This window comes from Corythoichthys intestinalis, chromosome 10 (assembly GCF_030265065.1).
Source record: "Corythoichthys intestinalis isolate RoL2023-P3 chromosome 10, ASM3026506v1, whole genome shotgun sequence".
Classification (NCBI taxonomy): Eukaryota; Metazoa; Chordata; class Actinopteri; order Syngnathiformes; family Syngnathidae; genus Corythoichthys; species Corythoichthys intestinalis.
The window spans coordinates 34,742,719-34,769,327 of record NC_080404.1 but is presented as its reverse complement, the minus strand read 5'-3'; the positions used below and the strand labels follow the sequence as shown (position 1 = coordinate 34,769,327).

Sequence of the window (26,609 nt, the reverse complement as noted above, 5' to 3'; positions counted from 1 at the left end):
TATATAATTTTTTAAAAAAAATAATATATATATATATATAAATAATAATATTTATTACAACCCCATTTCTGTTTCTTTTTTTATGGAAGACGAGTACAAAAAACAGGAAACTCAAAACAAGTTTTTTTTTTTTTTTTATTTAGTAAAATGCTTGGGGGGAAATCACCCCTCTTTCCATAGTGGAATTCAAGTGCAGTATATCTGTCTTCAATGAAATATTGAAAATATTTCACTGAAGACAGATATATTTTTCAACTCCAGCAATTTGTGCTGTCTGCCCCCAAATACAAAGTACAAAGAAACTATTGATGGTAAAATGAAGCTTCATGAAACGTTGAGCCAGTTGGTTCGAGAAAGACATTTCTCGAAGCTTCAAGTGTGCAGGGTACCACCTACTGGCTAAGTGTATAATCACAGTCGTCTCCCAACCATGTGTGATTCATTGATTTTTGTTGACTGTGGCCGTAAAGCAATATTAATAGGACACAATCATGTGCATCTGCCATGTGAGAAGAAAAATAATTTCGTTATAAAATCGTTTTGGTGTTACCTGCATTTGCATCTCCGATACTTCAGACTATTCTCAGGGCTATTGAATTTTTCTTTGCCAATAATCAACATGTTACTATGTGTACAGATGAGCTGGAGATGCTGTCTGAGGCCAGAGCTCGTCTGGCCAACACGCAGGGCAAGAAGGCCAAGAGGAAGGCCAGGGAAAAGCAGCTCGAAGAAGCCAGGTCACACTCCCACCTTGTTCATTTATTTGGAAATTTGGCCTTTTGAGATTAATTTTCGTTAATTTTCATCATTCTCCTCTGGCAGACGTTTGGCTGCGTTGCAGAAGCGCAGAGAATTGAGAGCAGCGGGCATCCACATCGGGAAGAAAAGGAAGAAGAAGCGTGGAGTAGACTACAACGCCGAAATCCCCTTTGAGAAGAAACCTGCTGCGGTAATGAATCATCTGCGCCACTTCTTATTACAGCAGACCCTCGCCGAGCGACCATTTTGTCTGTTTTCAGGGCTTCTACGACACCAGCATGGAGATTTACGATCCTCTGGCACCCAACTTCAAGCGTCTCCGGCAGCAGCACTTGGACGGCGAGCTGCGCAAGTGAGTTACTGCGTGGCGCCGAGGGGTGCGATGACGCCGTTCACACGCTTGTCGTCTGTTGGCAGCGAGCGCGAGGACCGCGACCGCAAGAAAGACAAGCAGAAAATCAAGAAGAAGAAGGAGAGCGACCTTCCCTCTGCCATCCTGCAGACCAGCGGCGTGGCTGAGTTCACTAAGAAACGATCCAAACTGGTTCTGCCTGCGCCGCAGGTAACATTGGCTACATTTACTTGGACCAAATTTCCTTAATCCGATCCTATTTTTGGATTAAAATTATGATCCGATGCACTGTTTCCATGGATACTATTGATTTGCTTATTGACATCATGGCGGTTTTGATCCAATTTAGACTTGCGTGTTTATGCATCAACATGTGCGGACTGATGCTGCCTTCATGTAGTGCCATAATTATGGTAAATAGGGTTAGAAACTATTTTAAGAAGATTCATCGTCAATTTGAAATTCTTTTTTAATGCCAGCATAAAAACGTAGTGTACGGATTTAGATTTTTTTTGTTTTTTCGTTTAAACCAAGTGGTCCCTAAAATGTTCAGTTACAAGCAAAAACATTTGCATTTTGGTGCATTCGCTTCTTGTTGCAGATTAATAAGTCTAAGCAGTTTTGCCTACGCAACAAACCAAAATGAAGTCCCATGTCTGCTGTTGTATTTTTTTGCTATGAAAACCAAAGGGCATAAACAGGACGTACTTGTAATTACCAATGTGATAAGCCAAGGTGAAATTGTGTAAAGGTTCATCTTTCCTTGAGTATTTTAAGGCAGCATGACCAAATATATGTGTAGAAGCCTTAAGAATAGCATTATAATCACACCCATTATGAAAAATCTGATTGTCAATAAATAATTTGGCTCAAATTTGTTTACATGCTCACTCAGTCGTTTTGGATCAAATAAACACTTTTGATCACTTTTGAATTGCTTATTGGCAGAGAATAAAAATGGCTTTGGGTTACTCATTTCATATTCTGCACTGAACTGGCTATTAAATGACTCGTTGTGCGTGTTTTTTTTTATTATTATTATTATTATTTGTTGTAATTAAGAATATCAATTTATTGCATTTGAATGGGTGATTTATTAGGTTGTAGTATCAATACATTAGTAGTTGAATTGGTAAAAAAAATAATTGCCACTTTCGCATATCGGCAATAATTTATGAGACAATATATATCTCCTACTAAAATTTGTTATCACGACACGCCTTATCTCTACTCCCTGGTCACTGTATAGGAATATATAAAAACAGGATGTAAATTGAATCGTAACGTGAATCGTAGTACACCGAAACTGGATCCCTACGGAACTCTTGAGTCATTGAGACAGAGGCAAAAATGTGACTCAATACCATTTACTTAAGTTTCAAACTCCCAATTTCTTCTCACAGATTAGTGATGTGGAGCTAGAGGAAGTGGTGAAAATGGGCGTGGCTAGCGAGGTGGCCCGCCAAGCTGCCGAGGAGAGCGAAAGCGCCAACAGCGCCTCCTCTGCGCTGTTGTCAGAGTACAGCATAACCAACACCATGAACACCGGACTGCGAACGCCCCGTACGCCTGCTGCCCAGGACCGAATCATGCAGGTGGGAGCAAGACATGCTAGTTTGAAAGCTAATTTTCAAAGTGGCAATAGCACAAACTAAAACGGCTGATGTTGCTGGGGTTTTTTTTCCAGGAAGCTCAGAATCTGATGGCGCTGACCAACATCGACACGCCACTAAAGGGCGGCCTTAACACGCCACTGCACGAGAGCGACTTCAGCGGCATCACTCCTCAGCGGCAGCAAGTGCAGACCCCCAATACTGTGCTCAGCACCCCATTCAGGTAAGCGCCGGCAATGCGGATCATCAGCGTGGCCAGCAAATATTGGCTGCTAAGAACTTCTGCTTGTCTGCAGAACTCCTGGGCAAGGTCAAGGGTCAGAGGGCATGACTCCACAAGCGGGCGGAGGATTGACTCCACGCGGGGCAACGACGCCCGGTCTGACTCCGGGACGCACCCCGCAGAGGGACATTCTGAACATCAACAGTGAAGAGCAAATGGCTGACCCGTTGTACGCCAAGCACCTGGTGAGCAATGAGCAAATTCAAAGTAGGGAGAAACATAATCCCCTTTTGGCAGTTAAACGAGCATTATGTAAGACTTGCACTTCAATTATTCATTAAATGGATCTAATATTTCAGTAGACAGAAAAAAAAACTAGTTCTAACACATTTCGTAATGGTTAAACTGAGATTTTCCCATTTCAAAAAACGATTTGTGATATTGTTACTTTTGGGGTATTCTGTGGTTAGAACAATCAGTTCTTCATCTTCATTCAACTCTAGGCAACGTAAACTAAGATTGCTATCAGTCAGTCAGAATTAACGATATTGTGTACCAATAGAGCAAAAAAAAAACATTTCAAATAGGTCACGACAAGTTCAGAAATAAAACAAGGATATGGATTGGTGATGCCTTCAAACAATGGTAAGGAGCTTTACATATATGGTACGGAGCATAACAACTAATAAGGAGGGAAAAAAACATGACAGACGTCAAAACTGTACTTCTCGAAAGGTGATGTACTTTTGAGTTTTCCTGCATTACTTGCATCATGTAGAGCAGTTTTTATGTTTAGTGACGTGATGTGGCAATGCTGTAACAATGGGCAATAACGTCATCACTATGTAACTACAGTGGGGAAAACAAGTATTTGATACACTGCCAATGGGAAAACCCATTGACAGTGTATCAAATACTTGTTCTCCCCACTGTATATATCAATGACTTATTCTGCACAGGTGTGGAACGCTGGCGGATGTAGTTTTCAACCCCACGCATACACATACGTATGTTATAGATTACCGCAGAGTTAATGGTGTTACACTTATATAGCGCTTTTCCACCTTTCTAGTTGCGCGTTACATTGTTTTGTTTGAAAGCTTGAAGACGCCAAGTTCGCATTGTTATTTGACCTAACGACATGACTTCGGACTGAATGACCACAATTAGCTTGACCATACTAGTTGACAATTTTGAGACCACGGATTACTATCGGCCACATCGTTTTGTCTTATCCTGCCGCCTGACATCGACTCATGGTGAGTGCGCGTTGAAAAATTCCTTACCAGCTTATGATTGAAACTTGTCAGAACACTGCATGTATGGTAAATTAAGAATAGGAATATGAACAAAGTTGGCATGTTCGTGCTAACGTTGTGTACCATCTGAGTCCATTGACCTGGGCATAGGTGGCGTCACAGCAAACCAAGAGTTGACAATCTCTTGACAACTTTTTCAGACGAGATGTAACCTTTCACCGGCATAAAATTATAGTTGTTTTGGACTGTCAAATATATATTTTTTTAAATTTCTTAAAGATAATGTGGAAATATTTCATCTACGGCTCTAAGTAATGTATTAATCTATCAGTTAGTTGGAATAATGGAGTATCTGTTTAGGAACATTTAATGTGTTGCAGAATTTTAGTTTTAAAACAAAAGCGTGCTAAGATTGCAGATGCAGAATTGCCCTTTCATTTCACAAGGGCATTAAATGCATTTAAAAATAAAATACCTGAGCTTAGCCGCAAACAGTATAAAAAAAATTAATAAATGAGGATTGAAGTACAACAAAACAACAATTGGCTAACTTGCATAGCCAAAGTCTGCTAGCATAATTGCTATAAAATGCTAATATCTTTTTTTATACTGCTCTTAACAAATTGTTCAAACACATATTCCCACAAAAAACTGCTAAATATACTCCTCAATAATTAATGCATAAAGTAACAAATTGGCTCGAACAAAAACTTACCATACTTAAGCCTTATGTTGTCCTTAACAGGGAGCAGCTGGATTCAGCCGTGTTTGACGAGTTAGGGCATATTCACTGTTTCCACTAGAGGGCAGTGTATCTAACCAAATCAATAAAACTAAATGCAAACCCTTTCAAAACAAACCATTACAATGCTACTCTATTTAAACGAATCCTTGAAGCCGCAAAGTTTGATTCAAAGCATTTTCCTAATCAAATTATTTGAGTTACTCGATTAATCGTCGCAGCAATAAATTCATCCCGATTTGCATATGTCAACGCCACTTGTCTCAATCCGATGCAGCAGCGAGAGAGAGCGCAGCAGCTGAAGCAGAACTTGATGTCGCTTCCCGTGGCCAAAAACGACTTTGAGATCGTCCTGCCGGAAAATGCCGAGAAAGAACTGGAAGAGACAGAGATGGACGTGGGCTACGTGGAGGACGCTGCCGACGTCGAGATACGCAAGCAGGTAACCGCATGCTTGTGGTTAATTACTGCCAGCCACTCTCTGTCCAAATGGATGGCTATCGCTGTCAATGAGTGCAAATGAGTTGGTTTGTGCTTTTCAGGCCCAACGTGATGCGGAGAAAGAGAAGGAGTTGAAGCTGCGACATACTGCTGTGCAGAGGGACCTGCCCAGACCCACCGAGGTAACATACACACAGTAAAAAAAAAAATTAAAATTTGCTTTCAAGGTTTTTTCCACCTCATATTGTAATCATCAAAGAGATCACAGTGCAAAAAGTTAGATTTTTATCTTTATCTTTATTTTTACAATTTTTATATAATGTATTTATTGTATTATACACTTGTTTCCAGTGTTGTTTTTGGCAGCCTTCTTAATTTTTGTCTTTTTTGGATGAAAATACTTATTAGTCTTTGTTATATTTTAGTTATTTCAAAATGTGTTTGTCTAGTTTTAGTCATCGAAAACTAGGACAAATTCCAACTCGTTTGAGTCGACAATTCTCAAAATGTTTTTGTCTATAAACTTCAAAACTTTTAGTCAATGAATAAATAAGTAAATAAATAAAAGGTTTCTGACAATTTTGAATGAACATTGACAGACGAGCACATAATTGTAGAGTCTACAAGGAATTCAACATCCTCATGATGATAATACACACTTAGCAGGAAAACAGCACACTGTTTTCCAATAGTTTAAGAAGACAGTCGTCATGCTAAATGCTAACGCCAATGCTATGCTAACACTACAAGTAAGTTTATTGAGTGATTATCACTCAGCACACCTTTTAAAGGCTAAAGCAACATTACATAGCCAAGATAAGAAAACAAACCAAGCAACATCTGACACATTTCACAAAAGTAGCCAGGAATGGGCACACGCTTAGCCTGTGTGTAGGACGTGGGGGTCTGGGGAGGCGCAGCACGTCACATGCGTGACACGACCAAACACTGCTAAGATGTGTGCTAACTACACATACGATAAGAAAATATCACAAATTGTGAACTTTTGACGGAAACTATAGCAAATTTCCATCTCGTTCTCGACTCGTCAGATGAAAACTGGCATCCATCTCATTATGTTTTTCTCCCAAGACACGTTTTAGCCTGTCATCGTCATGAAAAAAAAGTTCGTTGATGAAATATTTTCGTTATCGTCATCGTTGACAAAAACAAGTTTTTTTTTTCCCAAAGGTACAAGTATTTCAAAGCATTAGGGTTAGTCACTGAATTAATTATTATATATTCATTGTTGATGTTAGTAAGCTTCATAAAAGAAAATGTCATATTTTCTAAATTGTAACAAATGTTAAAAGATAGTGTGACTGATTACCTGCCATTGAATGGGCATTTAGCGCACTGAAAGACCTCCATCGTCGTCACTGGCATAATTGAATAAGTTTTGGGCACCTGTTTGAAATTGTAATGTTGTAACGAAAATGTTTTTTTAGTATTGAAATTTTCATTTTTATTTAAAATGGTTTAAGATGAAAATGACCAAAAAAATTGATTTCCTACAACTCCAAAATAATCTGAAAGCGAATTTGCCAGACATTCTCTTTCGAATTGGAACCACGTTTGGATAGTACAATATAACGAAAATGAAACCTCACGTTAAAAGTTTTTTATTTTGGCGATTTAACATAAAAGCTGAAAAATAAACTAATTTTTTACATGCAAATTGACAAATCCCAAGTAGTTATTTGTAACCTTGCTGATTAAGATTTCCAGTTTATTAAAATTCCAAACTCGGAAAATCTATGTGTGAAATGTGAAAAGCTTTAGTTTTGTAGGTTCAAAGTCATATTTCATCAGGCTAGTAATTTAAAACACCTGCAAAAAGATACAAAGCAGTTCAGACATGGCGATAATTCTGATTTGTGCACCCGCAGGTGAACGAGTCTGTCCTGCGACCGTCGTCCATGGAGCCCTTGTCGGACCTGCAGGTGGCCGAGGAGCTGATCAAGCAGGAGATGATCACCATGATGCACTACGACTGCCTTCACCACCCGACGGCCGCCGGCCAATTGCAGCGCGCCAAAGGCCGAGGACCCGCGTCAGCTTCCAACAACGCCCTACACATCGCTTACTTGGACACGCACCCGTACAACACCGTCAGCACAGAGGATATGGAAAAGGTGGATGATTTAAAGAATGAAAATTTGGGACGTGAGTGTCATGTACGTTTTTCTTCAACCAGGCCAAAGCGATCTTGGCGGCTGAAATGGAGGTGGTGAAAGTGGGCATGGGTCACGGGGAGCTCAGCATGGAGGCTTACTGCCAAGTGTGGGAGGAATGCTACGGACAGGTCAGGTCGCCACATTGATGTTTGCCTGACTTTTCCGACAAGATTATTGACAAACGTGTGTACTGCAGGTGTTGTACCTGCCTGGACAGAACAGGTACACCCGAGCCAACTTGGCATCCAAGAAAGATCGAATCGAGAGCGTCGAAAAGAAACTCGAAGTAAGACTGGTCTGCGATCTGTATCACAAATGTTTATTATACCATTGTTGTTTTAATCAGAAAAGACAGATTAACAAACGTTATTAACTTGTGTGGCTTAAGGCTGTGCCCAGTATGTATTTCTGTTATGATTCATTTTATTGTTTTTAATTACATTCTACACATTTGTAAGTCCAAAATTACAAATAAAAGGATACTATAATGGTCAACAATATAGAAAATATGTAGTAATTGCTAGTATTTTTTGAAAGAAAAATCCATTTTCATGTCTCATTGATCCGTCAATGGCTCTGTAACATGATCGCGGATACTCCTAATTCAAATGGATGGAAACTTGTACTCATGGTTGGCTTTTTTGTCTGGCACGCAGGTGAACCGCGGGCACATGACAGCAGAAGCGCGCAAGGCAGCCAAGATGGAGAAGAAGCTTAAAATCCTTCTGGGCGGGTTCCAGTCCAGAGCCCTCGGACTCCTCAAGCAGCACAACGAACTGTGGGAGCAGGTGGGACTGCTCAAAATGCCATTTGTCTTTCAAACTCACAGTGCGCTATAATACTCGGAGAACTTTCCACTTTTTTCCACCAGGTGGAGCAAGCGGCCACAGAGTTGGAGACGTTCACTCAGCTGAAGAAACAAGAAGACCTAGCCATTCCTAGAAGACTCGAGGTCATTCCTTCGCAAAATATTTTTGAAATAGGCGTTTATAGTCATTTTCTTTAAAAGTCTACATGTCTTTAGGCATTGCGCGAGGACGTGGGGCGTCAGATGGATCGAGAGCGGGAACTCCAGCAACGATACGGAGAACTGGTGACTGAGAGAGACACCCTGGTGGGCAACAGCGCTCAGAAATGCTGAGCACCATTCAACGCATTCTTTTGCAATGTTTCGCAAAACGCCAGTTTAATAGTTAGTGTTATGCGCTACCCGATGTTCGTCGTTTCCCTGTTAGTGTCCAATAAAGTTTTATTTCAGCAGCATCGGGTTTTGTTTGATGTGTGATGTTTACTTAAACAGAAGCCGAAAATAATTTGTGTGGTGATCAACAGGACAGGTAAGACATCCCGCTCCTTCTGTAGGTGCTCTGAAGCAGAAGGAACAGATTTTTGCGTTAGCATCGATACTGCAATAGAAATGTTCGCACATACCGTTTGTCTGTAGTTGAATCTTCTGATGGCCTCTCGGATATGACAAGGCTGAATGGCTCCACTCGGAGGCTCTGCAGTCGCAGGACAGCTCTGAAGTAACACAGTTTCAGTGCACACTAAGAATTAACATTTTTCAACAGTTTTTGTTTTTTCCAGAAACCATATATTTGGGGATTAAGGCAGGTTTAAAAAGGTAGGGTTTAGTGTTCAAGACTCAAGCATATTTGAAATGTTCTTGATGTAATCTGAAAACATGGATTTTTGTAGTCACTTTTTTAATGCAGAAAAAGTTGTAAAAATATATCCTCAGTTTCTTAAATTGGTTTTCCAAAAACTAGAATTTGAAGCAAAGGGGGGGGGGCCTTTCTGGAAAAATCACTTTCCACTCTTGTTTTAACACTGGACATGTCGCCAGTGACACATTTATGCATACCCTCTTTGAAGCCTCGTCACACTGTAATTACGTCACCCACGTGCCACTGGTTGGTCTCATTTGAAAGTGCGGAAACTGCGGTCCACGCCTGTTTTTAGCTGAAGTCAATCGACTAAGAAAAACTGGAGTTAATGTCATCTGAGTTTTATAGTTTTTTTGCCCTCAACATTGAAGCGCTGCATGGACCATGTGTTTATGTACAAATTTCGATCATTTCTTGTCCTTTGTCAAAACCGAAGGCACCACGGAAAACTACATATCCCAGGAGCTACTGTGAGGTCACGAAGGACGGACGTAATGTGAACATTTTTAATAAATTGCCAAGCGAGGCGCCACCTAAGGAGAGGGAGGTGATGTAGCGAGTGACTTTGAAACGTGCGGAATGAATCAAAAACTAAATATAGGGCAAGTTGATGCATTATTTCATCAACTCGCAGAAAAGAGGACCAGATTTGTCGTTTTCTTTGGATGAGTCGGCGAGTGAGAAGTGACAGCAGTGTGCCAACGGCGTAAAAGTGGGCTGTGTGACATAGCCCTGTGTCCTGTTCAAAGGGAAACTGAGTGGCATGCCTGAAAAAATTGAACTGAACTAGTTTATTGTCAATATTTTTGAAAAACTTGTTTTCAATGTTATATTTTTTCCCACTATATTTTCAATTTGCATATAGAGTTGTGTTAGCTTGATTGTGTGGTCATGCTTGTGATAAGGTGATGGGTCCTCACAAAGCGATATCAAGTCCAAACCTTTTTTGTGTTAGATGAAATATATTTTTCTTATTTTCACTATTTTACACTGTTGGTCTACTGTATATAAACTGTTTTGACCATAGTATGTAGACAGAACAAAAATCGCTGATGACCATACTTTCTGTTTCTGTTAAATTATCAAATATAAAACTATTTAGTCTCATTTTCGTCTGTTAGATGTTTATCCTAACAAGTTAAATAAATATTACCAAGCTTCAAAACATTTCGTTGAACATGTTTGGTTGTCAATGGGACATCAATATTACAAATTTTGACAAAAAAATTGGCGATTTAATCATCTTTTTTGATCCAAAATGTAGATTATAATTGGTCGGTGAAGAAAACAACAGTTAGGACATGAAGGTCATGGTGTCCTGAAAAAGGGACCCAATCAGACCATTGTGAACTATTTTTTCTTTGAAATATAAAGGCAACATCAACGGCATGCAAATTCAGACAAAATAGGCCCAGGTGTTAAAGGCTTAAGTTAGTTGTGGTCTCATCCAAACTTGCGCGGCTACCTTTTTGCGTTTCCTTTGCCTCGCTCGTCCATCCAGACTTCCATTGCCTTGGAGGAGGGGCTTGGATGAGTGGGAGGAGCCAGGCGTGGAGGGAGGCGTGGCTTCGGGGGAGTCCGATTCCTTCTTAACCTGCCGGACGACGGCGAAAATTTACTTGAGTTAAAGGCGACGACTCCTAACGTACGTATGCATTCGTGCTTGCATGCGTGACCTCTGCGTGAGTGTTGTATTGTATATGGCTGGCTGAGATGACGTGAGCAACGGTGTTGGTTTTGGCCACCATTTCCTGCTTGACCAGCAGAGACAAGTCCACAATCTGCAGCGAAAAAGCAAGAGTCAAAGTATGGCTCGATCGTAAGACCGCCGGACGAGGAGGTTACCTGGGCGACGGTCTCGTAGGCCAGGTACGACAGGATCTCCATGGTGATACCGTTGGGTTTGAGCTCCAAGCTGCTACAATCTAGCCAGTCTCGGAACTTGGACGCTTTTTTAACTGCAAGAGAGGGAAATCATGTGAAACATAGTATTTTGTGTATTCATGCCTGGGGGGCAGGGTGTCTTGGTTGGATATGAAGAAAATGATCATTTTTTGGAGCAAATGGGAAAATAAATTTGTAAAATTTCATAGGAATTCATGAGAATTACCTATGTATTTTTACATGTAGTATAGTATGTAGCTGTGTTATTTTTTGGGGGGTTAATTCTTCAAAAAAAGGGGGGGGGGGAATGAGTGAAGAATTGCAAGAATAGATATTACTTAAAAATGTTGTCATTTCTACGTTGCTTTGAGAAGAAAAGCATTCTATCATGTCTTTTAGAATTTTTTTTTGTGTGTAAAAATTTAAGGCTTATTTGTATGTCAAATGGTGAGTCTTTTTATTGTCATTTAATAGTGAAGGTGGGAAAAAAAGTCAAAGTAGTCTATTGAAAAGTAGCTTTTTTTTTTCTTGGCCAAAAAAATCTTAATGACAATTAAGGACAATGCCACATGTATTGATATGTGTAGACTAAATACATTTTTTAAAAATTCATTGTTTTGTTTTTTCATTACTTGAAAAGTCATGCTTTGGCAGTTTTTTTTCTAAGGTGTTTTTTTTTTTTTTTGTGGGGGTGTAATTCCCTGGCATTTAGTGCTGTGCGTTATGGAAAAAAATACATCACGAAATCGGCCATTTTATACCACGATATCGATATAACGCGATATAATACATTTTTGATTATCCATTCTTTTTCACCCGCTTATACTTGTCAGGCTAGAGAAAAGCTCTCTTTTTTTAAATTGACATTAAACAGACCTGCCACAACTATGTCAAGTAGTGCTGCAGCCTAAAACTATCAAGTGTAAACATAGGTAACACAGTAGCCTACTGTGGTATTGTACCTCTGCATACGAAGTTAATTCATTCCAGGACCTTGTTGTTAAGTCAAAATGGTTGTATGTCGAGCAGGATTTTTCCATAAGAATACATTATCATTCCATTAATTTGTTCCACAGCCCGAAAACCTACACTAAATCCTTAATAAATGCTGCTGGTTCAATTGCACATAGCAATTACACAGAGCAAAACAAATAGATTATAAATAAATTTTAAAAAATCGAAATAATAATTTTAGTCATAAATATAATAATAATACCTGTAATAAAGTAACGAACCGGGTTCTAATGTGGCGGGCGTGTTTTGCGTGGTGTACCTGAACGCACCGTGTGGCTGACTTGACAGTGAGAAATAACTTTTTTTTTTACTTTTCAGGTTCAGCTGCGGCAGACAGTAGACATGTTGTGTTGCACAAGTTCTGAAATAAATGAGTAAAAACATGACGACGCTGGCGATTTTTTTGGGGGATGTTACAATAATAATAATTGTCACCTTAACTTATAAAGGCTGGCGAGCAGAGGTCGGAGGAGGACCGTCAAGATACTAGACATTCCAGGGTGGTATTGTCGAGACAGTTCACAGACGCGCACATCACGCTCATAGTTTTCTATCATTTCCATCTTTATTTCAATAGTAAGCCTCACCTTTTTCCTTGTTTCACCACCTGCACTAACCTTCTTGGAACCCATGCTGATTTCTCTTACAAGAAAATTCGCCGTAATCAGTCTTGCGGGAAACCAAAGAGACTGCGGCGCTGTCATAAATCGTCATATTTCAAGCATCTCGTCGGATGTAGAAACAAATGGAGAGTCAAATTTTACGTGGGATGTCGAAAAGATCGTGTGTCGAAGCGATCGTATGTTGAGGTACCAGTGTACATATTTCTCAAATGTAGTAAAGATATCTAAATATCTACTAAAACTTTTGACCAGTGGCTTTAAGGCTGCAGTAATACATTAATTAATATTGACATTGGAATTAATTGTGTTTTGTGTGGATGATGTGCTGTCATTTTCAATTGTTTTGCAGGTATTACTCACGTACAGTTGGTTAAGAGGAGCCAATTGACTAAACGTTGAGTGGAGATAAGGACATTTTGAGGCCAACTGGTGGAACTAAAATGGTATTTGAAATCCCATTCAGGTAGCAAGTCAGTTTATAGGCCAAAATTTGCATTGCTGAATTGATATAAAATTGGCCAAGTTGTTTTGGTTAAATAAACAGGATATTATCATATTGTAGAGCACAACGGAAATTGAATGATCATGTTTCAGTGTAAATAATGGTGCTAGACGTCCAATCCATTTTGACGAGGAGGGTTAGCAGCAATCATTCGCAGCCGACTAGACGTGACTGAAAAACGCTGAAGATTTTTACCAAAGCTGAGCTGTCGACTCTCACAGAATTCGGCATACTGCGTGGGGTCCATGGCTCTGCTGTGACGTTCCATGCGCTGCAATTTGCAAAACGATTAAAATTGGAATCTTTTTGGTGAGGCGAGGTTGCCGACGTGTCGCCACGGCGACAACCTCCAGTCGCTCCTGTTTAACAGGGTCCATCTCCCGACGCTCCACCAGTGACAGCAGCTCGCCGGTGTGGTCCAACAACAGAAGGTGATCCTGAGCCAGACGCTGGCGACGCTGGATGCCCCCGGCGACCGTGCCTGACAAACCTTAGGGTTAGTTACTTAGGAGTAATGAGTAGGAGTAATACTTTACAGTACTCGTTTGCTGGAAAGTATTTTTATTACAGTAATCGTCTCAAGATTTGATGTGAAAAAGACAAAAGGGGCCGACCTTGTTCCTGCTGCCCATCGTCGTCATCGAGATTCTTCAGAAGCTTGGACTTGTAATCTCGGAACTGAAGATATTTCAACAGGCGAGATAGCTTCCTCTACCCATACGCACACACACATTTGCACTATTTAGCCCCCTTTCACATACATAGAGTGGGGCAAATAAATATTTAGTCAACCACTAATTGTGCCACCAAGTTCTCCTACTTGAAAAGATTAGAGAGGCCTGTAATTGTCAACATGGGTAAACCTCAACCATGAGAGACAGAATGTGGGGAAAAAAAACACAAAATCACATTATTTGATTTTTAAAGAATTTATTTCCAAATTAGAGTGGAAAATAAGTATTTGGTCACCTACAAACAAGCAAGATTTCTGGCTGTCAAAGAGGTCTAACTTCTTCTAACGAGGTCTAACGAGACTCCACTTGTTACCTGTATTAATGGCACCTGTTTTAACTCATTATCGATATAAACGACACCTGTCCACAATCTCAGTCAGTCACACTCCAAACTCCATTATGGCCAAGACCAAAGAGCTGTCGAAGGACACCAGAGACAAAATTGTAGACCTGCACCAGGCTGGGAAGACTGAATCTGCAATAGGTAAAACGCTTGGTGTAAAGAAATCAACTGTGGGAGCGATTATTAGAAAATGGAAGACATACACTGATAATCTCCCTCGATCTGGGGCTCCATGCAAGATCTCACCCCATGGCGTCAAAATGATAACAAGAACGGTGAGCAAAAATCCCAGAACCATACGGGGGGACCTAATGAGAGACCTACAGAGAGCTGGGACCACAGTAACAAAGGCTACTATCAGTATCACAATACGCCGCCAGGGACTCAAATCCTGCACTGCCAGACGTGTCCCCCTGCTGAAGCCAGTACACATCCAGGCCTGTCTGCGGTTCGCTAGAGAGCATTTGGATGATCCAGAAGAGGACTGGGAGAAGAAGAAGATGAGACGTGGCTGGGTCTTTCAGCATGACAATGATCCCAAACACACAGCCAGAGCAACAAAGGAGTGGCTTCGTAAGAAGCATTTCAAGGTCCTGGAGTGGCCTAGCCAGTCTCCAGATCTCAACCCTATAGAAAATCTTTGGAAGGAGTTGAAAGTCTGTGTTGCTCAACGACACTCCCAAAACATCACTGCTCTAGAGGAGATCTGCATGGTGGAATTGGCCAAAATACCAGCAACAGTGTGTGAAAAGCTTGTGAAGAGTTACAGAAAACGTTTTGCCTCCGTTATTGCCAACAAAGGGTACATAACAAAGTATTGAGATGAACTTTGGTATTGACCAAATACTTATTTTCCACCATGATTTGCAAATAAATTCTTTATAAATCAAACAATTTGATTTTCTATTTTTTTTTTTCACATTCTATCTCTCATGGTTGAGGTTTACCAATGTTGATAATTACAGGCCTCTCTACAATTTTCAAGTGGGAGACCCAGTGTATTTATTTTGACATTTAGTCATCTAAAATTATTTCATTTATGTATTTACAGTAAATATTTATTGATTTCATTTTAGCATTCTTGCTTCCTTGCGCAGATTGAACAAATGTATCTGCTTTTAAAATCAGCCGCCCCGCAATTGACCCCCAATCAGTTTGATTGGGGAATTACAGGTAAAATTATTTTATGGCGCGCTGGAGAAAAGGAGTGACAAAACTAAATGAATAACAAAATTGTACTAAATAAATGCTGAAATAAACGGAAAAAATATTCAAACGAATAAACAAATAATGAAGTAAAAAAAAAATTCTTTAAAAATCTAACAATGTGATTTTGTGGGTTTTTTTCCACATTCTGTCTCTCATGGTTGAGGTTTACCCATGTTGATAATTACAGGCCTCTCTAATATTTTCAAGTGGGAGAACTTGCACAATTAGTGGTTGACTCAATACTTATTTGCCCCACTGTATCCCAGTAAATTCCCGTGTAAGGTGACACGGGATCTACTTGTGTCATTGTTTTCAGACATGGAGAGATATCTTGGGAATAGGAGTGGGACAAATTATCCTGAAATCCTGTTCAAATTTTTTTCTTCCCCTAGAAAATTGAGATTTTAAGCTTTCCAATGATGTATCACACATGCATATCGGACAGTTCTGAAATTTGGCCAAATTGAGGGTCTCAGAGCGGAACTTCAAGTCACCTGAGTGTCTTCCGCCATACGCTATTGAAGCTGGAATTACCGAGGACAGCGGAAGAAAGTCTGTCTGGAAACCGTAATGTCAGGGAAAAATTTGGCGGAAATCCGGAGCTCTGCTTTTTGATATCACACTCTTGTATTCTATTTTTCTAATAATGTTATAAATTGTGATTTATTGACCTGTTTTGCACATGCACCAAACAAGAAGAATAGTGTTGTCCAAATATTTTATTGCGATCAGCATTTGCAATAAAAAATAATGACATACTATTTTTGTTTATATGTACATACCTAGTAGTATTTCCTTGTAACAACAAAATCCGTGTCAGCCCTCCTGCATTCGGTAATGTAATAAATGTAATATTATTTGTAATTTCACCTCATTTTGGTCACTCAAGTGGCTGACATTTCAATCAACACCTTACGTCAACACAGGCTCACAGGTTGTTATAATTTTGTCCACGAATAAGCAACAAAGTCATAAAAGTTCACGCACAGCACAGAACGTCTCGGAGTCTCATCTACGTCGTGCTGAATAGAGATTCTGTGCGTTCCTCTGGTCTGATTTTGCAGTTTTAACTTTGTCAAAACACTGCTTACTTCAACCGCAATTCGTGTTGTTCCTTCTAAACTGGAAGTTCGAGCAGACATTTTCCAAGATGGCATCGCCCATATTTCGCCTAGGAAACTTGTATATGGCGGAAAACACTCAGGTGACTTGAAGTTCCGCTCTGAGAATCCTTATTTTGCCAAATTTCAAAATTGTCCAACATGCATGTGTGATACATCATTGGAAAGCTTAAAATTTAAATTTTCTGGAGAAGGAAAAATTTGAAAAGGGGTGCATTTAAAAAAAAAGGTTTTTAAACAGAAAAACCCTAACTGGAGGTGAGACCATGCGAGAGCATAAATAAAGACGCCATAATTTCAACTATACATTATATTTTATATATGCGTACTTACCTCTTTTCGATCCAAAAACACAATGCAGCATGTATCACCGAGTGTCAAGACACAGCTGTGAATTGCCACAGCTGGATTTTTGGGAGATTTTACGGCAAGGGTCGCGATGCAGAAATCGCAGACATCAAGGAGTAATCGAGATTTTCTTTTTCATTTATTTACCTTTTTTAACTTTTTTGTCAATTTTTCTTTGTTTGGATCAATTATTTATTATCTAAAATATTGGGGAAAATGTGACAGTAACGAAAAAAATACAATTAAGCGAGTTATGAGGTCGATATCCGTGACTTATTTACAGACGCTAATTTTTTCATTGTGAAGTAATTTGTTTAAAAGTTTAAATTATGTGAGCGAATAATTTTTTCAAGTCGTTTTTTTTTTTTTTTAAACTAAATATTAGACATCCATTAATGATCCTAAGTTTAAAATGACAGACATTTCGAATAATAAATTACTTACCTTCTTTTTATGGCTAGGTTGAAACAAAAGCGGTTGCGCGACGTCTGTAAACGGGTGTTTCCAGGGTAAAACGGACAAATTAAAAATAGTTCGAGGGCTTAATGCGCCATAAATCTGCTATGGCAGCATGTAGACATATTGTTCTATCAAACACAACAGTTCTTTTGGCTTAAAATACAGCAGTTTATTTTAAAGAGGGGTGCAAGAGCAGAAACTGATTTTTCAGCCTTGTCTGTGTTTTCCGCCTTAAATACAGGTATATTATATTCTCCACACATAAACCACACAGGACTATTAACCGCAAAATTATCAGCTGGATAAAAAAGTAGCGCCAAAAATTACGCAGATTCAAAACGCCCAATTTAAATGATAGTCAGTGAATTGTTTAGTAACACACATTGTATACACACAAAACAAAAACATTTGTACTAGGGCTGTCAAAATTATCGCGTTAACGGGCGTTAATTAATTTTTTAAATTAATCACGTTAAAATATTTGACGCAATTAACGCAGATGCCCCGCTCAGAGAGTTTTAAATGACAGTACACATTGAAACGCTCACTTGTTGTGTTTTATAGAGTTTTGCCACCCTCTGCTGGCGCTTGGGTGCGACTGATTTTATAGGCATCCATGACCATTGAGTAAGTAATTATTGACATCAACAATGGCGGGCTACTAGTTTATTTTTTGATTGAAAATTTTACAAATTTTATTAAAACGAAAAAATTAAGAGGGGTTTTAATATAAAAATTCTCTAACTTGTACAACATTTTTCTATTAAGAACTACAAGTCTTTCTATCCATGGATCGCTTTAACAGAATGTTAATAATGTTAATGCCATCTTGTTGATTTATTGTTATAATAAACAAATAGTCCTTATGTACCGTATGTTGAATGTATATATCCATCTTGTTTCTTATCTTTCCATTCCAACAATAATTTACAGATAAATATGGCATATTTTATAGATGGTTTGAATTGCGATTAATTGCGATTAATTACGATTAATTAATTTTTAAGCTGTAATTAACTCAATTAAAAACTTTAATCGTTTGACAGCCCTAATTTGTACTCATTCTGTAAAAAAAAAAAAAAAGTCATTTGTTTCTAAAAGGAAAGCATTTATCCAATTTTATAATTGTTTCAATTGACCTGTGTCCGTTTATTGTGCTGACCTTGTCTCTGCGCATGAGGAAGAGGATGTCCTCCACGGCAATGACCCTCGACCCCCGAAGTGTGGCACCCTCACTTGCCTGATGGAGCTGATCAGAAAGTCATGGGAGAAAAGTTCTTGAGTGACTGTTACAACAAACGAATTTGATCATGCAAAAATGTCAAAACCGAATCGAAAGTCTGGGTCTTGTCTCATCTCGAACTCTCATCCTCTGGTGAAACAGTCCGCCGGGAATGTTCAACAGCATCATTTTTAACTCTTTATAGGGTACTTATTTAAGGACTATGATATTAAAAAATAAAGTCAACTTTAGAGTGTCATTTGAGGGCCATTCATTTTAATTTGACTAATTTGGTTGTTTTTAAACTTTTTTTAATATACCACTTCATACATTTATATAAATACATTTTTAAAAATACAGAACAAAAATGTATATTCTAAAATTAATAAAATATATAATAAAAATAATAATAATAATTAAACAGATTTTTTAAATGACCCCAAAAAGTCTGTTGCCCTATAAAAAGGTAAACCTTGGACTTTTTTTGGGTGATTTTTTTTTTTTTTTTTTTTTTGGGTCAGTAAAAAAACAACAACATTTAAGCTATTTTCACGAAAGAAACATTAACTCATTGACTACCACTGACAGCGATAGACGTCCAATCTATTTGAATGGACTGGACATCTATCGCTGTGAATTAGTTAAGATTACCATGGTGATGAGCTGTGTGTGCACGATGTCCTCCACCAGGGCTGCTGTCTCGTGAAGCGGCCTGCGAGCATCTCCCAGGGAAAACCTGACACGCACATGTATGCGCACACACACTAATAAACCACAGACATTTGTGCAAACCTTCCAATTTGCATTTATAGAAAGCATTTGGAGTCTAACACACAAAATTGGAAAGCACACATCGATTCTCATCGTTTGCCAGCAGGGCCGCCCCTTCTGAGCTGCAATTTGCGGATGGTGACTATCCATAACGCAACCGCGAGGGTCTAGGGTTTGAGGTTGAGGGGGTTCACGCAGAGGCTTAGGCTTCGGTTTTGGGGTTTGAATGTTTCAGGCGTCTCTGACCACCAGGTGAGATATACACACACACACACACCAGTTGGATCTAACAGCATGTAAAATATTGATGAGGTTTTTTTTTTATTGGACTTTTGTAGAGAAGAAAAAAATGTAACTATATTTTATCTTGAATTCTGAGATGTGGGAAGACCCTGAAGGAAATTCTTCTAACATCAACTAAATATTTGGAGTCATTAACCAATTCTGTACAACACAAAAAACATTTTTTATTCAAGTCATCCTTGTGCTTTTTAGTATATTCATTTCTTACATTATATTTTAAATCAATATTTATTTGATGGCTACCCATACCCAATGGGCCCAATCGACCCATTTTAAAGAAATACATAGGAATGCATATTCTTGTACTTTTAGAATGTACTACTAAAGATGCAGAAGGATAATTGTGAGCAATTGTTTGGCCTCCACAGGAGAAAGCAGGAGGGTATTATTTTGTTTTACTTCATTCTTAAATCTTAAATCCTGCTCTAACATGTTAGTTTAGGTTATTAGAAAAAAACTCTTTGGTTGTGTCAATGATTAACAGAAATTCATTTTGCACAACCTTTAAAGCTGCCATATTTTTAAATATTTAATGTTCTGTAAACCTTTCCACAATTACACACATTGAGGATACATTAACCTGTAATGTAATATATTTGCATTTTATTTCATTTTCTCTGCTTCGACTGTAGTTTAGATGTCAAGCCTGACTCCCATGTAAAGACATCCAATTAGATATGTTTCAACATTACCATGACGACTATGCCTATGGTGCAAGGGCGTAGGTTTGGTCTCAACATTGATAGGGACCATATAACAGCATAACCTGCACGTACACTTTTTGCTGGGGATGGGACATTAACAACACCAAACCGATTGGGTGAACGGGTGTAAGGACTACATTTCTCACAAATATGAACCTAATTAATTGATAAGCTGAATTATCGATGCAAAATAAATCTGTATTAATTTATACTAACTTTCATATGTATTGGTTTAGGTGGTACACCGTTCGATTCAAACCTACTAAAGAAATATTTTGAAAACTTCCTGAATAAATGTCTGAATTTTATGAGCAAATTTAAACTGCAGTATTTGAACATAGCCTAAATTATATTAAAATACACAGTTAATAGACTCTTGCTAATACCGTAATTTTCGGACTATAAGCCGCTACTTTTTTCCTTCATTTTGAATCATGCGGCTTATAGTCCAGTGCGGCTTATTTGTTGATTTATTTGGGTAAATAGGTAGCACTTCATTTGACAGTGGCGTCATAAGATCGTCATAATTTTGACATGACACTATCATGGGCATTACTGAATGCTTATGACAGATGTCATTAGGCGTCATCCAGCACCTTATGTCACTAACTCCATTTATGTCCAGCTCGGCGCTTCATCATTCAAAAGGGTTAGGGTAATTTGCCAGATGACATTAAATGACATGTGTTATAAGCATTCATTAATGCCATGACAGTGTCATGTCATAATTATGATTATCTTATCTTGTCTCTGTAAAATAAAGTGTTACCAAATACCATAACTAGCAATTAATGAAACAACTGAAACAGTAACTAATAAATAATTAACACAGAACATGAATTTTTATTGTTATTTACATCTGTAGTGCTGCAATGCATGCTGGGAGGCATGTTGGAAGGCAACAGTGTTGACAGCAGGTGGCAGCAGAGGTTGACTGTTCCCCCCCTAGGGAGCAGTGATAGCCAAATGAAGCAATGAAGCTTTTCAGCCAATTGGTTGAAAGCTTCATGGTGGTATATTTTGTGTACGTAAATATCCCATAATACAATAAGGATAGCCACGGCTTATAGTCCAGTGCGGCCTATGTATGAACAGATATCATTTTGGTGTCAAATATGGTGGGTTGCGGCTTATGGTCAGGTGCGCCTTATAGTGCGAAAATTACGGTGATCTCTTAACTATCCAGGAATGCAAAAAATAAATATTTGTCTTAAGACCACTCAACATTGTCTGTCAAAATAAGGAAATTTAACAGAACTGAAAAATGGTAAAATACTACAGCTTTTGTCCACAACCACAGCCAAACTCAACAAAAAATGAAAGCTCCTTTGGGCTACTTTAAGACCATATAAATAAAATAAAAATTGAAAAATGGGGAGAAGGAGGTAAACCTAGCTTTACTAAATTTCTCACAATTTAATTAATGTTAACAGAAGAAATGGAGGACACGTCTCTCTAAGCAGCTTCCTACTCAAATTTTGTATGTTAGCAAATTCACACAGTTTAATGTTATGCTAACTCTGATGCAGGTCGGACTTTCAGTAGCGAAATTAGTTGTTTTCCCCACCTCCGCAACATCGACATCTTTTTGTGTTACTTACGGTGGCTGTTGCTGGCCGAAAAAAAAAAAACTAAAAATCTAATATCCTTCCTCTTCAAAGGGGGCGGAAAAGGTGGCGTGTTGTATTTCAGTCAGGGCTATGAGTATGTGTGTATATGTGTGTGGGGTATCAAGTCATCAGCTAATCGAACGTGAGTTTGAGGAAAATAAAATGGACTGGCATGTTTAGCAAGTGAAAAGGGGTAAATGTAAGTCTGAACATTATGAAAATAATTCATTTCATAATATTAGGGTCAATTATATCCTTACAACATATAGGAAGACAATCGAAATAACCTACATATATAACTGAAGTCACTATATAATGCAAATGCGGTTGCTTAAAAGTTGGTGGGGACAATTTCAGCATCCTGAAAACTTGGCTGTGTTATGTCCCTACCGTCCCTATGCAAACCTACGCCCTTGCTATTGTGACACTTGCAGCTTAAAAAGCCAGCATTGGACTGTGCTTATTTGTGCAAATTGTGTGTATGGCCAATTGTGATTATGTGCTGTGTTTTATGTCACATTCAAAATAGATGGACATGGCTTCCAACAGTCTCTTTGGATGCACTGAAACCACACTGTACACAGGTGAGTCTATGGTTGTGTGTGTGAGTCTTACATCATGCCCTGTATCTCGGGGATGAAGCTGGTCCTTGAAGCCGCAGGACGTTCTCGGGAGCCGGTGATGACCGATCCAGCCATGTGGCTCCTAGTCCAATTACAAACTCGATACTAGAGCAAAATGAACACATATACTTTAGTGCTGCAACGATTAATCGATTAAGTCGAGTAATTCGATTAGAAAAAAGATTTGAATTAAATTTTGCTGCTTCAAGTATTCGTTTAATTAAAGTGGTGTGGTAATGGTGGTGTTTTGAAAGTGTTCACCTTTAGGAGCTGTTTACATGGTGACTCTCCGAGAATACGAATAATTTCAAATTTGCATTTATATGGGTCCGTCTCCATTCGTACAATGTCGCAATTCCGCATGAAAACGATGTAGTATTCATGCCAGGCCCTAGGGCACAGTGCAGATTTACAAGGCGACACCGAATGATGCACTTTGACCCCACCAAGCTGCTCAGCCCGGAAAAAAATATGCCTGCCCACTCCAAGCAGTGGCATTTTTCTTTTGTTCAAAAAGGCACAAAATGGAAACATTCAACATATTAATTAGAAAATATTATTAAAACAGTAAATTAAAGCCAACATTCCGCCATATTTGCTGTTTTTAATGTTTAGTAGTACCGCTGCGCACGCCCAATGTTACGTGTACGAGTGCTGACGTTATCGGCGTTGTCTCACGCCGCGGGAGCTTTTGATATGCATGCGGAGTAAGCCTCCCTCAAGCCCCCGCAATCGAAGTCTTCCACTTTGGGGGCAGGATTCCAAGGTTTGAGTCTTTACCTTCAGTCTTCGCCGACACCATACGAACGCGAGGCCACTCCGCAACACAATCATTGACTCTTTATGTCGCAGAGTCGCCATGTAAACTGCCCCTTAGTTTTATTGATTTGGGTGGATACACTGCCCTCTAGTGGCAACAGTGAATATGAATAATTCGTAATTAGTTTACACATATATTTAGCCGTTTTTGTGGGAATATGTGTTTGAACCATTTGTTAACAGCATTGTAAAAAAAAAAAAAAAAAAAAAAAGCATTTTATAGCATTTAAGCTAGCCGACTTTTGCTATGTAAGTTAGCCAGTTTATCTTTTGTTGTACTTAGATCAGTGGTTCTTAACCTGGGTTCAATCGAACCCCAGGGGTTCGGTGAGTAAATCTAAGGGGTTCAGCGAAGGTAAAAAAACGTAGAGCCCTATTTTCGTACACTGATTTAATCTAGGCAAAGTGGCTTTTTTAGACCAGGTTCTGACTGGTTTACTCCCAAATTACAGGCTTAAAGAGCATACGACACCAGAAAAAAAGTCTTAAATGGCATTATTATGTGAATTAGAATCATATTTTGAGACGATTCGACTATATACAACAATTTAGCAAAGCGCAGATGACGAGAAATTAGTCTTTTAATCTGCCGGTTAGCCACGCCTACAATTACAGGGCTTTAGCGTCCCCAACAGGTGGATGACGTCAGCGGTAGACTAGGCTCATCGGTTTTACTATTCAGCCCATTGAGGGGGAATTGTTCAGAACGAGGAAAACGAGACGAAGAGAGCTGCAAAATGTCATTGTTTCAGTCTCTCTACTCCCAATATTTTTACAGGATATTCTTTTTATCCAAGTATTTTCCCCAATAGCTATATAAATGGCTTGAGAAGGACCGGTCAGCCCGTCGAGGGGGAACTATTCACAATGAGGAAAACGCGACGAAGAGAGCGGCAAAATGTCATTGTTTCTGTCTCTTTACTTCAATATTTTTACAGGATATTCTTTTTATCCAAGTATTTTTCCCCAATAGCTATATAAATGGCTTGAGAAGGACCAGTCAGCCCGTCGAGGGGGAACTATTCACAATGAGGAAAACGCGACGAAGAGAGCGGCAAAATGTCATTGTTTCTGTCTCTTTACTTCAATACTTTTACAGGATATTCTTTTTACCCAGGTACTTTCCCCAATTGCTAAATAAATGGCATGGTCATGACAAATAACTTGTGCTAAATGGAATATAAAATAATAAAAATCCATTTATTCAAGACGACATGGCAAAATTACTCCATAATGGTCAAAACAGTCGACTTTACCTTTACTGTCACACCTGCCGAACGATATTTTATGACACCTAAATCGGACATATGTCATTTCCCTTCCCCGGCTTCGGAGAATGTAAACAGACCAGAAGGAGTGACAGCTAGCCGACATGCTAACCCGAACCGAGTGATGTTTCAAAGTCTTCGAAGTGGAAAATCACACATAACTAGCCTGGATTATTTGACATGACGACCCGGTTGTCGAGTTTCTTTGCGGATCGGCAAACCGCCCGGCGGAGAGCAATTTACAGTTCGTTCCCTGGAGGAGGGTGGCTGGAATTGTTGTGTAGCTAACGTGCTAACAGCTAACTGCTAATGAGCGTGAGGATAGCTTTTTACATGCCTATCAATGATCAAACGTAAGTAGTCCTTTATTTAAAGGAATTTTATAGTGTTTACTTTGTAATCACTGTATTCGTATTTGACATAATACAAAACAAGATGTTTACTCACTTCCTTGTAAGTCCAATGGTCCCACAGTAAATATCCACGGTGAATGGGAACCTTTTGAAACTCCAAAAAGGCGCATACGCCTCTCCCGCATACAGAATGATTTTTCTGCAGCCGTTTGGCTGGCGTGATGCAAAAAATAAAAGTATTAATCCGCAAAATCAGCTGAATCCTTCGTCCTCATACACAACAGTACACTGTAGCGTGAAGAGGACGTCTTCTACCGTACACGTCACAGCGCCCTCCTCCTCAATGCGAGACCAAAGCCGGAAGTCACTCATTTTCCTGGCGCGGGATTCAAAAAACTAAATAAATATAGCGATCGCTTCCACACACATCCAAGCGGTCCATATCATTCAGGAGCATAAAATACCGCGTGTATTATGAAATAAACATACTTTTTCGTGTCACAAGCACTTTAATCCATTTCTTTTTTGAATGCTCGTCCTTGATCTGATGGCAGGAGGAACTGGTTTGTTCAGTGGAAGGTTGACTCACACTTGGTATGAGGGAGTACAACAGACCAATGGGCAGCGTAGTGTCAGATTTTAACCTGTTTATAAAACATGCTGTCAAAATGAGAAGAATTCTGAACGGGAAATTGCTTAATTATTAGCTTGCTCGCTTAAATATATAGTGGTTTTGAATTAGAATAAAATTGCTTGATTATCTAATTCTGAAGGGTTCGGTGAATCCACATGTGAAACTTGTGGGTTTCGGTACCTTTAGCAAGGCCACTGACTTAGATCCTCTTTTTTTTTTTTTTTTGTACCGTGTGAGGCTCAGCTCAGGTATTTTATTGTTTATGTTTATGTTTTTTATGTTCCTTCGATTACTCAATTATTCGAACTAACTAGTTAATCGATTAATCAACTACTAAAATAATCAATAGTTACAGCCCTAATATACTTTACACTTACAGACTTCATTACTTAGTGATGATGTCTATGTTTAACTTTATCATTTCAATTTCACCAACTTCACATCTTTAAACACTAGTAGCATTGATATATTAAATTCAATTTTTGGCTGAGTCGATTTCTAAAAACAACATAGCAGAACTGTATTGAGGCAACACACGCACGCACGCACACGCAGGTGTTTTAACCGCAGTGCTTCCTCTCCGGTAGTAAAATCTGAATATTAAAACGACGACGTTCCTATATTCAAAGGCTGCGGTTAGAGCCAACAATGCTCCACACAATCAAAGAAAACACAATGACATGTCGATGGAGGGAGAAAAGTTGAACATGCAGAAGAAGCTATCATTAAAACTCACCAAAAGTTATGACGCGTCGTAAGTTATTGTATTGTACAATATTTACGTTCGAGTGAAATTGCAGCGCGCTTTGATGACGTCATATAGGGGTGGAAG

The 26,609-nt window shown here is 39.0% G+C and overlaps 2 protein-coding genes across 4 annotated transcripts in view; one reads left to right on the top strand and one right to left on the bottom strand.

The window, feature by feature from the left end:
• The window catches only part of cdc5l (CDC5 cell division cycle 5-like (S. pombe)), an 11,382-nt gene extending 2,556 nt beyond the window's left edge, over nucleotides 1–8,826 (top strand). The window contains exons 5-19 of the mRNA XM_057848733.1: nucleotides 638–737; nucleotides 823–949; nucleotides 1,020–1,111; nucleotides 1,177–1,321; nucleotides 2,515–2,706; nucleotides 2,799–2,947; nucleotides 3,021–3,192; nucleotides 5,226–5,390; nucleotides 5,491–5,571; nucleotides 7,279–7,524; nucleotides 7,587–7,694; nucleotides 7,763–7,852; nucleotides 8,223–8,354; nucleotides 8,438–8,518; nucleotides 8,591–8,826. Coding sequence (XP_057704716.1) covers nucleotides 638–737; nucleotides 823–949; nucleotides 1,020–1,111; nucleotides 1,177–1,321; nucleotides 2,515–2,706; nucleotides 2,799–2,947; nucleotides 3,021–3,192; nucleotides 5,226–5,390; nucleotides 5,491–5,571; nucleotides 7,279–7,524; nucleotides 7,587–7,694; nucleotides 7,763–7,852; nucleotides 8,223–8,354; nucleotides 8,438–8,518; nucleotides 8,591–8,707 — 1,997 coding nt within the window. The 3' untranslated portion in view covers nucleotides 8,708–8,826. The remainder of the gene's footprint in view (nucleotides 1–637; nucleotides 738–822; nucleotides 950–1,019; nucleotides 1,112–1,176; nucleotides 1,322–2,514; nucleotides 2,707–2,798; nucleotides 2,948–3,020; nucleotides 3,193–5,225; nucleotides 5,391–5,490; nucleotides 5,572–7,278; nucleotides 7,525–7,586; nucleotides 7,695–7,762; nucleotides 7,853–8,222; nucleotides 8,355–8,437; nucleotides 8,519–8,590) is intronic.
• On the bottom strand, nucleotides 6,160–26,609 carry supt3h (SPT3 homolog, SAGA and STAGA complex component). Of its 3 annotated transcripts, XM_057848736.1 has the most exons (13): nucleotides 25,633–26,465; nucleotides 25,238–25,519; nucleotides 22,696–22,808; nucleotides 19,344–19,428; nucleotides 18,633–18,719; nucleotides 13,871–13,967; nucleotides 13,604–13,737; nucleotides 13,452–13,527; nucleotides 11,079–11,191; nucleotides 10,910–11,014; nucleotides 10,699–10,827; nucleotides 8,998–9,087; nucleotides 6,160–8,933 (listed from the first exon to the last, which is right to left on the bottom strand). In XM_057848736.1, exons 3-13 carry the CDS (start codon nucleotides 22,776–22,778, stop codon nucleotides 8,892–8,894), a joined length of 1,041 nt encoding a protein of 346 aa, XP_057704719.1. In that variant the 5' UTR covers nucleotides 22,779–22,808; nucleotides 25,238–25,519; nucleotides 25,633–26,465; the 3' UTR covers nucleotides 6,160–8,891. The 3 variants fall into 3 exon arrangements, with proteins under 3 accessions (XP_057704719.1, XP_057704718.1, XP_057704717.1); XM_057848735.1 differs by having other exon boundaries at nucleotides 25,238–26,465; XM_057848734.1 differs by lacking the exons at nucleotides 25,238–25,519; nucleotides 25,633–26,465 and adding an exon at nucleotides 26,514–26,609 and having other exon boundaries at nucleotides 6,161–8,933.

Coding starts and splice junctions, on each gene's coding strand:
- supt3h (XM_057848734.1), bottom strand. CDS start 22,778: ATGGCTGGATCGGTCATCACCGGCTCCCGAGAACGTCCTGCGGCTTCA. Junction 13,738..13,870: donor CGATGGGCAGCAGGAACAAG/GTCGGCCCCTTT, acceptor AAGGTTTGTCAG/GCACGGTCGCCGGGGGCATC. Junction 8,934..8,997: donor GATTCAACTACAGACAAACG/GTATGTGCGAAC, acceptor CTTCTGCTTCAG/AGCACCTACAGAAGGAGCGG.